The sequence below is a fragment of the Orcinus orca genome, chromosome 4 (genome assembly GCF_937001465.1).
Source record: "Orcinus orca chromosome 4, mOrcOrc1.1, whole genome shotgun sequence".
NCBI classification, from domain to species: domain Eukaryota; kingdom Metazoa; phylum Chordata; class Mammalia; order Artiodactyla; family Delphinidae; genus Orcinus; species Orcinus orca.
This window is the reverse complement of record NC_064562.1, coordinates 134,171,685-134,185,080: the sequence shown is the minus strand read 5'-3', so window position 1 is coordinate 134,185,080 and position 13,396 is coordinate 134,171,685. Positions and strand designations below refer to the sequence as shown.

General features: G+C 40.0%; 1 protein-coding gene and 1 long non-coding RNA gene across 3 annotated transcripts in view; one reads left to right on the top strand and one right to left on the bottom strand.

The window, feature by feature from the left end:
* Positions 1-13,396, top strand: part of PRDM5 (PR/SET domain 5) — a 206,545-nt gene that overhangs the window by 190,981 nt on the left and 2,168 nt on the right. For both annotated transcript variants that reach the window (XM_004265091.3, XM_004265090.4), the window contains one exon: positions 1,031-1,135. In XM_004265091.3, coding sequence (XP_004265139.1) covers positions 1,031-1,135 — 105 coding nt within the window. The remainder of the gene's footprint in view (positions 1-1,030; positions 1,136-13,396) is intronic.
* The window catches only part of LOC125964330 (uncharacterized), a 28,336-nt gene continuing 26,329 nt past the window's right edge, over positions 11,390-13,396 (bottom strand). Inside the window, exon 5 of the long non-coding RNA XR_007477268.1 lies at positions 11,390-12,325. This is a non-coding gene — a long non-coding RNA (uncharacterized LOC125964330). The remainder of the gene's footprint in view (positions 12,326-13,396) is intronic.

The window sequence follows — 13,396 nt, the reverse complement described above, 5'->3', positions numbered from 1 at the left end:
ATGGATATATTTCTTTTCCTTAAGAGTCTATGACCAGCTGTAAAAAAATGCCTCATTTTAAAAAGTAATTTCGATTTTATAAAAGAACATCTCCTACCTAGGAAAAAAGATTGGACGATAGAAATGCTAACACATATATATGGAATCTAAAAAAAAAAAAGTTTCTGAAGAACCTAGGGGCAGGACAGGAATAAAGACGCAGAGGTAGAGAATGGACTTGAGGACACGGGGAGGGGGAAGGGGAAGCTGGGACGAAGTGAGAGAGTGGCATGGACATATATACACTACCAAATGTAAAATAGATAGCTAGTGGGAAGCAGCCACAAGGCACAGGGAGACCACCTCAGTGCTTTGTGACCACCTAGAGGGGTGGGATAGGGAGGGTGGGAGGGAGGGAGATGCAAGAGGGAGGAGATATGGGGATATATGTATATGTATAGCTGATTCACTTTGTTATAAAGCAGAAACTAACACACCATTGTAAAGCAATTACACTCCAATAAAGATGTTAAAAAAAAAAAGGAAATGAAAATACTTAAAGCACAGTTGAGCTCTAACTTCTTAAATTTACCCCCAAAATCTGTTGAGCATTTGGTTCTGAGCTTTCATTCCCAGGAATCCCTTTGAGACAGTGAACAGTTTGCACCATGTAAACCAGGGGTCCCAAACTGTCTTGCTCCACGAAACCTTTGTGGCATGCACTCCGAAACCAAAAGAAAACGTAAGTTCAGTTCAGTAAGTAGTTAGATCACAGCAATCATGCAGAATCTTCCTTTGCACAGATAGGACTGCATCGAAAGAAATGTTGTGCGATCTAGTGTTGGAACTGTGAACCACCTGGTAGTTTTAAGACTGCCCAAGAGATTTTGAGTACTCCTGTTTTCCCCTGAAAATTTAAAATAATTCATGACACCACTATGAATGTGCTGCCAGCACCTTGCAGAACTAGATAAAACACCCTCCCACGTACACCTTCAAAAGGAGGGCTCTGCATTCACTCAAATTCATGGTCTCTTTTCACTGACTGCAGGAGAAACCATACAAGTGCTCAGACTGCAGCAAGGCCTTCAGCCAGAAGCGAGGCCTGGATGAGCACAAGAGGACGCACACCGGAGAAAAGCCTTTTCAGTGTGATGTGAGTTTGGCTTCCCTTTTCTTTCCCTAGTGTCCTCCAGTAACCTCCGGTAACAGGAGATATGTATGTGTGTGTGGGTGTATCCATGCATCTATTTGTGCATGTATGAGAGAGAGAGAGAGAGAGAGAGAGAGAGAGAGAGAGAGAGAGAGAGTGTGTGTGTGTGTGTGTGTGTGTGTGTGTGCGCGCGCTTTACAGTGCTGATCTGTGTCTATTAATGTCTTGTGCTCTTTATACCTTTTGATTGCATAATCCATGTAACCACGTTGTAGCAATGTTTTTTATCCTAGTTTACTGGCAGCAAATGAACTCTGATTTTCTTTAAGACATGCCTGTACCCTGTTTTAATGCAATTGAGTTGTTCTTCCAAGGTATAAATACATGATGATTCAAGACAGCTTTCATGTGTCTGTCCAAGTCTTTGACAGGTTAATGATAGTTAAACCAGAAATTTAACTGGTTATAGATATTATTTATTTTGTTAAAGCCAAACAATTTCTAAAACATGCATAAACTCCTTTGTTTAAAAAACGCCACTGCCAATTGTTTAGATTTTCTGCTTATGACATTTGAAGTGAAATGAAATTATCGACATAGTTCACATTATTAATGAAAGGACAGAAATACTACCATTGTCAGTAAAATTAATTGGATCATTGATTAATCTAGAGAAAAATGGTTCATCGATGAACAGCATCACCATTCTGTGTAAGATTGACAGTTGACAGAAAATCGACACAGGTGTTAGGGAAAGCACTTACTTCTTGTTCTTATTTCTAACACAAAAATAGCAAAAAAAAAAAAAAGTATTAATGTAGCTCAATGTAAGAAGAAACATTAAAGTTGTAATCTGTGAAATTGCACAGTACATAGTTCTCTTTAAATGTTGAGGGAAACTTGAGTACTCAGTCCCCTTGGCATATCCCAAAGGATAAAGGATGGAGTAAGCAGTCCATATGAAAGGAAACTCACAAACATAAGATGTTTTCCTTGTCTTTCCATGAAACTTTGGTGGTAAGGTTAAGGCAACAACGTACTCCCAGTGGACCTACTCATAAAAATACCTTTATCAACAGTGAACTTCTTTAAGGAGAGAACTACTTGTAGAGAAAGAAATGTACACATGGAGAGCTCTATCCTGGACTGGAGGTACAGCCAGTTTCATAATTTAATGGATTGAACGTTCAATCCATTGGTGCTTTTATTGGAAGCATTTTCATAAAAGCAAAACTTTTTTTGGATTATTTAATTGCACAACTACACAAATAAGTGATGGAAAATAGAAATTAAATATTAACTGTGTATGGACATCTTCCTTCTATCACGCTCTACCTGACTTTTATTTATGCTGAATATTTTTGTGGACTGCTTCCTTACACAGACTGGACCATGATGTTATTTTTTAAAAATTATGTTACAAGCATGATTTTTTCTATCTACTTCTATCCCATTTACTTCTGTCAGATGTTCAAATCTCTCTGAGCCTTTTCTGCAGTCCGGACTGGTCTGTTGAGGAGAGATCCAAGTTTAATGCCTCCAAAACTTCCCTGAAATGCAGCCTGGTCAGGGAACTGGCTGTCTGTTCCAAAATCTTATTCTCTTAACCTATCCAGATAGAAGTCCTCCTTTCTCACCCCACTTCCAGTCTATCTCCTTCCTAAATGGTTCTCAGATCCATTACTTACTCTCAGTTTCCATTCCCACTAGCAATGCGTAGCCTGGACCCTCACCTTACTATTTCTTATCACATCCTATCTTATTACGTTTCTTATTACCTCCTATAGAGGTAATAATCCCCCACCAAGGTGATTTTTTAAAAATCGAAATGAAATTCACACAACATAAAATTAACCATTTTCAAGTGAACAATTCAGTGGCCTTTAGTACATTGACGGTGATGTGCAGCCATCACCTCTGATTCCAGAACATTTTTGTCACCCCCAAATAAAGTCCATACCCGTTAAACAGTTACCCCTCGCTCTCCCCAGACCCTGGCGGGCACCAGCCTGCTTTCATTTCTGTAGGTTTACCTACTCTGGATATTTAATATAAATGAATCATACAATATGTGACCTTTTGTGACTGGCTTCTTTCACTTAGCACAGCGTTTTCAAGGATAATCTACATTGCAGCTTGTATCAGTGCACCATTACTTTTCATGGCTGAATGATACTCCATTTTATGTATACAACACAGTTTATCTGTTCATCAGCTGATGAACATTTGGGTTGTTTCTACCTCGTGGCTGTTGTGAACAGTGCTGAGACAAACGTGTGTATACAAGTTTTAAGTACCAGTTTTCAGTTCTTTTGGGTATATACCTAGGAGTGGAATTGCTGTGCCCATATAGTGATTCTATGTTTAACTTTTTTTTTTTCTTTTTTTTTGCGGTATGCGGGCCTCTCACTGTTGTGGCCTCTCCTGTGGCGGAGCACAGGCTCCCAGACGCGCAGGCTCAGCGGCCATGGCTCACGGGCCTAGCCGCTCTGCGGAATGTGGGATCTTCCCGGACCAGGGCACGAACCCGTATCCTCTGCATTGACAGGTGGACTCTCAACCACTGTGCCACCAGGGAAGCCCTATGTTTGACTTTTTGAGGAACTGCCATACTGCTTTTCACAGTAGCTGTACCATTTTATATTCCCACCAGGAATGCACAAGGATTCCAATTTCTCCTCATCCTTGTAAACACTTATTATTTTCTGTTTTTTTAAAATTATAGTCATCTTAATGGACATGAAGTGGTATATCATTGTCATTTTGATTTACATTTCCCACAGGATTAGTGATGTTGAACATCTCTCCATGTACTTGTTTGTCAGCCATTTGTGTATCAGCTTTGGAGAAATGTCTATTCAAGTCCTTTGCCCATTTTAAAATTGTGTTGATTGTCTCTGTTGTTGAGTGTGAGATACTGGATACTAGACCCTTATCAGATATGATTGCAAATATTTTCTTTCATTCTATATGTTCTCTTTTTGCTTTCTTGATAATGTCCTTTGATGCACAAAACTTTTCAGTCTTGATGAAGTTTAATTTACCCATTTTCTCCTTCTCTTCATGCATTTGGTGTCATATCTAAGAATCTATTGCCAAATTCGAGGTCATAAAGATTTACCCTTATATTTTTTTCTAAGAGCTTTATAGTTTTAGCTCTTACATTTAGGCCTTTGATCCTTTTTGAGTTGAATTTTTGTATATGGTGTGAGTTAGAGGTCCATTCTTTTGCATTTTTTCAGTCTTTCACCATTGAATATGATGGTAGGTGTGAGTTTTTTATGAATGTCCTTTATTGTGTTGAGGAGGTTCTCTTCTAGTTCTCTGAATATTTTTATCAAGACAGGGTTCTGAATCTTGTCAAATGCTTTTCTGAATCACTTGAAATTATCATTTTTTCCCTTTTGTCCTGTTAATGTGGTGTGGTACATCGTTTGATTTCTTTTTATGTTGAACTACTGTTACAGTCCTGGGATACAGCCACTTGTTCATGGCTTATAATCCTCTTAACATGATCTTGGATTCAGCTTGTTAGAGGTTTTTTTTTTTTTTTTTTTTTTTTTTGCGGTACGCAGGCCTCTCGCTGTTGTGGCCTCTCCCGTTGCAGAGCAACAGGCTCCGGATGCGCAAGCTCAGCGGCCATGGCTCACGGGCCCAGCCGCTCCGTGGCATGTGGGATCTTCCCGGACCGGGGCATGAACCCGTATCCCCTGCATCGGCAGGCGGACTCTAGATCACTGCGCCACCAGGGAACCCCCTGTTAGAGTTTTTTGTTTTGTTTTGTCTTGTTTTTTTTTTGTTTGTTCATTTGAAGATTTTTTCCTATATATTCATAGGGGTATTAGTCTGTAGTTTTCTTTCATTGTAATATCTTTGTCTGGCTTTGGTATCAAGGCCGTGCTGGCATCACAGAATTAGGAAGTGTTCCCTCCTTTTCTATTTTTGGGAAGAGTTTGAGAGGATTGGTGTTAATTCTTCTTTAAATGTTTGTTAGAATTCATCAATGAAACCATTGAGTTCTGGACTTTTCTTTGTTGGGAGGTTTTTTGATTCAATTTCTGTACTTGTTATAGGTCTTCTGAATTTTTCTGTTTCTTCTTGAGTCTGTTTTGGTAATTTGTGATTTCTAGGAATTTATCCATGACAACTAGGTTATCTAATTTGTTGGCATACAGTTCATAGTATTCTCTTATAATCGTTTTTATTTCTTTGGGTTTGGTAGTAATATCAAAATGTGACATTTTTAATGTAAACTCAGTCATGTGCTTCTCTATGACGGCTTCTCACAACCTATAAGGTAAAATCTGCCTTCCTGCTTGACTGAAAGATTATTATGGTCTTTCTCAATTTTACTATTTTATGTCTTAATAATCTTATCTGTCAGTATTCTGCAGTTTCTTTGCACTAACACTTAGAGTTTCCTGAAGCAGTGATACTGTTTCATATCTGTCTCTTGTTCCAGGTACCTTGCATACACTGTTCCCTCTGCCTAGAAAGTCTTTTTCTGCTCCCGTTCCCACTGTCTACCATATATATATGACATTTGAGTGGCATCTGAGCAAAATTGTAAAGAAGAAACTGATACGTATCCACTTCAGTTCTTTACAATTTCGCTCAAATGCCACCTCACTCATCAACACCACTCTAACACCTTAGGCCCAGTCGTTCCATGCTCTGCAGCTCCCCCAGCATGCCATACCTATTCAACTTTGAATATCTTTAGCTACTACACATATGGTAGATGACTTCCAAATCTTTCTTTCCCTGCCTAGATTTCTCTTTGAACTCTGGACAGATATTGTGAGGTGCCTGTGAGACATCTCCCCTGTATTCCAGACTGAAATCATGATCTCCCAGCCTTCTCAAGCTCTCAGCATGTTTCCTTTAACTACCCATCTCTCTGAGAACTCCACTGTCTCCAAATAGCCCAAGCCAAAGGTCGGAGCCTCATGCCAGACACCTCTCTTTCCCTGAGCCGTGACCAATAGCATCATCTAGTTGAGCTTCTGTAGTTAGAAAGACACAGTGATCCATGGTTTGTATATAGTCTCTGATTTCACTACAGTCCAGAAATATGTAGGTGCTGTTTCCACTTATAGGAAGCAATTGAGGCTCCCTGGGGTTGAATGACTTGCCTATCATTCACTGCTTATAACTGGCCAAATCAGGATTCCAGGGATCAAACCCATGCAGCTTCCTTTCAGCCCCAGTAATTCCTGACCCTCTTTGCTTGTCTGTATTTCTCAAACCTATCACCTTGTCTAAGTTTCCATTGCCACCTTCACTTCTTTCTGTCACCCCCTGCATCCAGTGCAGTAGCAAATCTGATTGGCTTTGTATGTAAGTTGAGAATGTGAACACTTCTTACACCTCCACAACTAACAACCTAGTCTCCTGGAACAACACAATCGCTTTTTAATTGATCTCCCTCCTTCCATCTTTGCTCTTTACAGTCTGTCCTCAACTGGCCACCCACAGTGATCTTTCTAAAACCCGAGTCAGATTTTACTGTATGTGTGTGTAGATTACATACGTGTTACATTACTCTCATTGGCTCAAACCCTCAACGACCGTACATCTCATTTAGAGTGAAAACCAGAGCTGTACCAGAGTCTGGAAGTGGCCACGTGACCTGCACCCCCCGCCCTTGTGCCCCAGCCTCTCTGGCTTCACCGCCCCCTCTGCCTCACTCCAGCCACATGGCTTCTTTGCTGTTCTTTCAGACGCACTGAGCTCACTCCTGTGAATAGGTCTTTGTATTTGCCGTTTCCCCAGCCTGGAACGCCCTTCTCAGGTATCTTTATGATCTGTTCCTGTGCTTCTGTCAGTTCTCTGCTCAAATTTCTTTCTCTCTTACTTCCATTACTTTCTTAACCCTCACCCCATAGTCACCTTCTCCTTCACTGTACTTACATCCACCTGAAATATTACGTATTTGTTTGTTTAATTATTTATCATTTATTATAAGCTCCATGACAACAGAGTTTTTCGTTATTGTTTATTGCTGTATTCCCAGCCCTAGAACAATGCTTGGCGTATGAGAAGCAGTCAAAGAATATTTTAAAGGAATGAACAAATGCATCAATGACCACTGTCTTAGTTTATGTCCAAATCATTTCTGGCTTGGTGTGGAACATTGTTTTGGCCTCCCTGATTCCAGTTGTGTACTCTCTAGCTTGCTAACTAAATTATACTTCAGTTTCAGTCTCTTCTTCAAGTCCCACCGCTTGCAGAATATACATCCTTCCAGTTTCTTACGATTATCAGGGTCTCTAGGATTTGGTTCCAGCCTTCTAACTTCCTTTTCAAGTTGTTCCCCTAACAGTGTCTCATCTTCAGCCTTAGTGAACAGTTTTCGTTCCCCACCTGAGCCTTGCTGTTCACTCCTCTGTACCTTTGTACATCTCCTTCCTTCTCCCTGGAACGTCACTCCCCAACTTAGGACGTGATAACCCCTGTGCATCCAGGAAGAGTCATCGCACCCTCCCGTGTGCCTCTCTTGGCATTATGTTCATGGCATTGCAAGTATTTCTCCTAACGCTGTGGACTCCACTGAGGCGGGGCAGAGCTGCTCTTTGTCACTGTTCTCCTTACTGAAGTGGTAGACACGTTGTATGCGATAAATATTTGTTAACTGAAGATGTCTGTATACAATTCTAACATTATCTCCAAGGACTTTCTATTAAACATGCTGTTTCCCTTTATCTTAAGACAAAATCAGTTTACCTCTAGCCTAGAGAAGGAATAAAATATTTTCCCATTTTTGGGGAATGTGAATTAATACTAAGTTGGAGTAGGCTGAAGGATTGTATGAGAATCACATGTGGAAAGAAAGAAAAGGAAGCATCTCTGTTGCACTGTTGGAACTCCTTGCTCTTCCCTATTTTTAAAATGACTATAAAAGACCTTACATTTGGCTGATTTATACAGAGCATCAGTTTGAAGTCTCTTAATGACTGCATTTAAGTTCATGAGAACACAGCTTTTAATGTCTAGGTAGTCAGTTTCACAACCGTGACATCAGCTACTCTCTGCTGACATTTAATCCTCTGCCTTGGCCCCTCGTTCAGCAGTCTGTTGGATTGTTCCAATCCCGTGTCCTATTGGAGCTTCTCGAACTCCTTAATTCTGAGCCGTCATCAATGACTTGGGCATCCTGCCCAACTTCCTTTCCATTTCTCCAGCTTGCCGCTGCCGTAATTTTCCCATGGTGACTATGTAAATGGACTTGAACTTCGTATCCCTCACAACACACTGGTGAGCTGAACTGTCTGAGAACCTCCTTTATTTTTTCAAAGAGATGTTTATTCCTTAAAAATGGTGTCAGCCAGGCAAATGGAAGAAAGTGTAGTGGGCTCACATGTCTCTGTTTGAAGTGAGAGACTTTTTTAATAGTTGGCCCTTGGGGGGTGGTATAGACTCTGAACCCAGACTGTCTGGGTTTAAATGCTGGAAACCACTTCCTCATTCTGTGACCTTGGGTAACCTGCTTGAGACAGAAGTGTGTGTGTCAGTTTCCTTCTGTGAAATGGGGATGATACCTAAAAGGGTGGTTTGTGAAGTTTGAACCAGCTAATGGTTAGAAATTGCCAAGGGTCATTCCCGGCACACGGTGAAATCTGATGTCAGCCCTTAAACCTAGTCCCTGTGCCAGAAATAAATAACTGTAATAAAACAGTGAACAAGACGCCATGTCCCCTGCCCTCATAGAACTCACATTCTTGTGGAGTACAGACTTAAACAAATAAACCTGAATAGATGTCTCATTGCATTTTATGAAAAAGGTTGGGAAAGGAAAAAATGGGGTGGGCTGTGAAAGAGTAGTTAGGGAAGAATTCTCTGAGAAAGTGTCTCTGAGTAACCTAGAAGATGAAGAGTAGCCATGGGGGAAAGAGCATTCTAGGCTCAGGGAACAGAATAAATCAAGGCTTGTGAGTGGGAAAGAGCATGCAGTGTTAGGGGAAGTAAAAAGGCAGGGGGAGCTGGAGCCTGGGGAGAGAGGAAGAGGGGGGTGCAAGGTGAAGTTGGAGAGCAAACTGGTAGCCTTTCAGCCACATTAAGGAATTTATTTTGAATCTGATTTCAACAGGAAGCCATTGAAGAGTGGTATCTATTGTTCTTTTGACGTGAGGTTTAGAGAAGGAGCCAGGGAAATAGAAAATAGGGAATCAGTTTTAATTCTGTCTTACGTACGATCACAAATGTTCATTTATACTTATAAAAACAATTTAGAGTTTCTTTTACTTGAAAATAATTTCTAAAGACACCTTCTTTGGTTTCTCCAGAATTATTCCACAGCCTTTGGGTTGCTTATGTTGCTCACAGGGATGGTATCTATCAATCACCTATCTACCTTTCCCTTTCTTTCTTTCTTCAGTTCAACAAATATTAATGGAATGACTACTCTTGCCTTCCTGTTCCTTAGGACTAGTAAGGAGAGACATTAAAAAGCACACAAATAATTAATTACACTCGAGGTAAGTGTTATAAAGGAAAAGTAAAGGCTACTATGAGAGCATTTAACAGAAGACTTCTGTCAGAAAGATCATACAGGCCTCCCTGAGGAATGCATAGGAGGCAGCTAGAAAAAGAGAAGTGAGAAAGTACTGAGGCAGGAAGGCTGTGGTGTCTTCAACAGCCTACACTAAAGCTGATTAGTTGGGCTAGAGTTTAGGAGTTTCCCTTAAAGTAAGTAAGGATCCAGTAAGGACCCATGGAACAGTTTTATGTAGTAAAATGACATTTATAGTTTTAAAAATCCCTCCACCTGCTGGGTGGAGCATGGACAGAAGGGGATAAGGATGGATGCAGAGAGATTCAGATAGTATTTATCACCTGGGTCCTTTTGACAGTGTAAAATTGTCCATACATTACAGGGAATTTGCATCTCCTCTCCTATATAAAATGCATGGAGCAACCCCCATTCTTCAGGACAGTTACACACCTCCTCTAGTTCCAAACATTTCCTGAGGGGAGGGGAAACTGTACCACCTCTTTGAGAACCACTGACACTGGCTATTGCAATAATCTAGGCTTTGGTTTCCAGAGTGAGGAGCTGCATATCCCAGGAGGCCTAGGAGACATCCATTGGGAAACGGGAAGGAAAGATTACAGTTGTGATCCCTGCTTATTGTGTATTTTAAAACAAAGAACTTCAAAGAACTTAAAACAAGAAATTAAACTTTATTATCATTGAATAGCGGGGCTTGACTTTGGTGCCCTTTGTTACTTTGGTGCCCTTGTTAACGGCTGGTTTCTTGTGAGGTACAGTACTAAATGTGATCTGAGGCAAGAGTGGCAATTCCATGGTGATGCAGGTTGTCACTTGTTTGTTTTCCGTGCTTGCAAGGATTGCGATTTATGTGTTCCCAGTTAAGTGGAGATATGGATTCTGTTATCTGTTTTTAAACAAAATAATCTTGTACAAAAGAGTCCTCTACAGAAACTACAGATTGAAAATAATATTAATAATACAGGCACAAGGCAACAAAAAGAAAACAACAGAGTTAATATTACCAGTCAGCAGCAAATTTAGATTAAACAAATGACACCATCATATCTGGAAAAAAGTAAACCAAAACACTGAAATTATCCAGAAGACATTTGAAATATGTTTTTGTCTACATTTTTCTTAAAAATGACCCTAAATATCATATCTTAGATGTTGCCTAATGAAAATATGAAGTCATAATTATTAATACAAAAACGTTTATTTCATCTTTTTTCAAATTCTCTTAAAAGTTTGTCTCTAATAATATCATTTATAAATACCTTAGTACACTTGGTATATTTTATTTAAAAATACAGATAATAGGTGCATGCGGAAACGTTTTCTTATTGCTGGAGAATCACTGGTCTAGGCAGGTAATGGTTTTCACTCGGGTTGTGGCAGCACAGATGGCGACAATTAAATGTCTTCTAGAAATGTGTACAGGGAAGAAGTGGTAATTGACTAAATGAGGTGGGGATGAGGGAGACATTGGATTAAGGCTGACTGCCAGATTTCCAGCAAGTGTCAGATGGATGGCACATTTTTGTTTTGAGAATTAGATTTGGGAGACAAAGAGTCTTTTTTTTAATTGAAGTATAGTTGATATACAATGTTATATAAGTTACAGGTGTACAATACAGTGATTCACAATTTTTAAAGCTTATATTACATTTGTAGTTATTATAAAAATATTTGCGATATTTCCTGTGTTGTATAGAATATCTTTGTAGCTTTTTTTTTTTTTTTTTTTGCGGTACGCGGGCCTCTCACCGTTGTGGCCTCTCCCGTTGCGGAGCACAGGCTCCGGACGCGCAGGCTCAGCGGCCATGGCTCACGGGCCCAGCCGCTCCACGACATGTGGGATCTTCCCGGACCGGGGCACAAACCCGCGTCCCCCGCATCGGCAGGTGGACTCTCAGCCACTGCGCCACCAGGGAAGCCCTGTAGCTTAATTTATACCCTATAATTTGTACCTCTTAATCCCTTACCACTATATTGCCCCTCTCTCCTTCCCTCTCCCCACTGGTAACCAGTAGTTTGTTCTCTGTGAGTCTGCTTCTCTTTCGTCATATTCACTAGTTTGTTGTATTTTTTCAATTCCAGTTCAACTTTAGACTTACTGAGTTTGCAGCACCAGTGAGCTATCCAGCAGGCATTTAGATCCTCCACTGTGCAGATCAGGAGAGAGGACTTGGATCAGAGATAAGATATTGGCGAGTATCTCCATATAAACAGTAACAAAGAGCATGACTATGATTAAGGTCGCCAGGGGAGAAAACACCTAATGAATGAAGAAGTGGGCTAAGGAACAGGTACTGAGATCCAGACTTCAAGGTTAGGGTGGAGGAGGAGCCTGTACAGGAAAATGGGGGGGGGGGGAAAGGCCAGAAAAATAGAAGGAAAACAAGGAGAACAGGTCCTAATGGAAACTAAATGAAAGGCAGGAGGGAAGTGGCCAGGTATGTCAAATGATACTGAAACTTCATGTAAAATGAGGATCCAGGAGTCCCCATTCCATTTAGCCATGTGGAGGTGGTTGGTGACCTATCAAAGCTGTTTAGGGAGTTACAGCACTTGACGTATCAGTGTGATGGCAGTGGGCTTGAGGCACGCATGGAAGATGAGGATGTAGAACCTTCACTCAGCCAGCGGTATATTTTGCATTCCAAAGTAACATTTGGAAGTTTGTTTCCTTTTTTGTTCTAGAAAAATTAGGAAATACAGAAGGGAATAAAGACAGAAATGAAATGATTCCAAATTTCTCAACTGATGTCAACTAATATTAACATTAATCTCTTGATATTTTCTTCCAATACTTATTTATACAGATACAGTTACCATCTTTATTTCAGTATTGTAAATTGTGCATTAATTTTATTGTTTTCTTCCCTTTACATTTTCCCTTGCCTTTTTTTACATATTTTTTGAAGTATGATCTTTTTTTAACAGCTGAGAAGTATCTCTTCTTCTCGTTATATCAAAATGAATATACTCATTAGCTTTGGGCAAATAAGTTATTTGTAATACTCCACTTTTATAAATAATTCTGGGATGAACATCTTATATATACATCTTTGACTAGGAGCTATCATACTGGTAGTACTCCTGGCTCTTTTAAGGCTTGTGAAAATACTAATACTAATAACCTCTGTCCGTCCAAGGTGCTTTTGAGGAAGGGCTACTCAGTACGGTTGCACTGTCATCAGCACCATTTTCTACACTTAGGCACATTCCAATCCCCCTTGTAAAATTATGTTTGGGTGTGTGTGTTGTTTTAAGTACATTTCTTGAAAATAGCATGTGTTTGCATTTTCCATTTTACCCTAATTTCAGAGCCTTTAAGGGTACTCAGTATTTTATATCACTTATCATAACTCATGTATTATATAGTCTGTCATTGTATTTTATGCTCTTTCATGTTCCTGGGTCTTTCTTTTTTATCCCGATTTTTACTGCATGACATGAACTTACCTGGCTTTGTTTTTCAGTGACTTTAAAGGTATATAGTCTGTTTTAAATTGTGATTGTAAAACTTACGTTTACAAAGGTATTTCATAAGAAGAACGTCCTTTCCTCAGATTGATTGGAAGCATTATGTTTATCATGGAAAATTATTGTTTGCTTTAAAATCATTTGTATATTGCAGGGAGCTGCTACTCTTTATAGTAGCTGTGTTCTCTCTCGGACCCCACATGTGGTAGCTGTTGTAGTCTCTTCTTTCCAACCTGCTGATGATTCTTTTTGCCAGAGAAGATGAAAGAGAAAAACTAGGC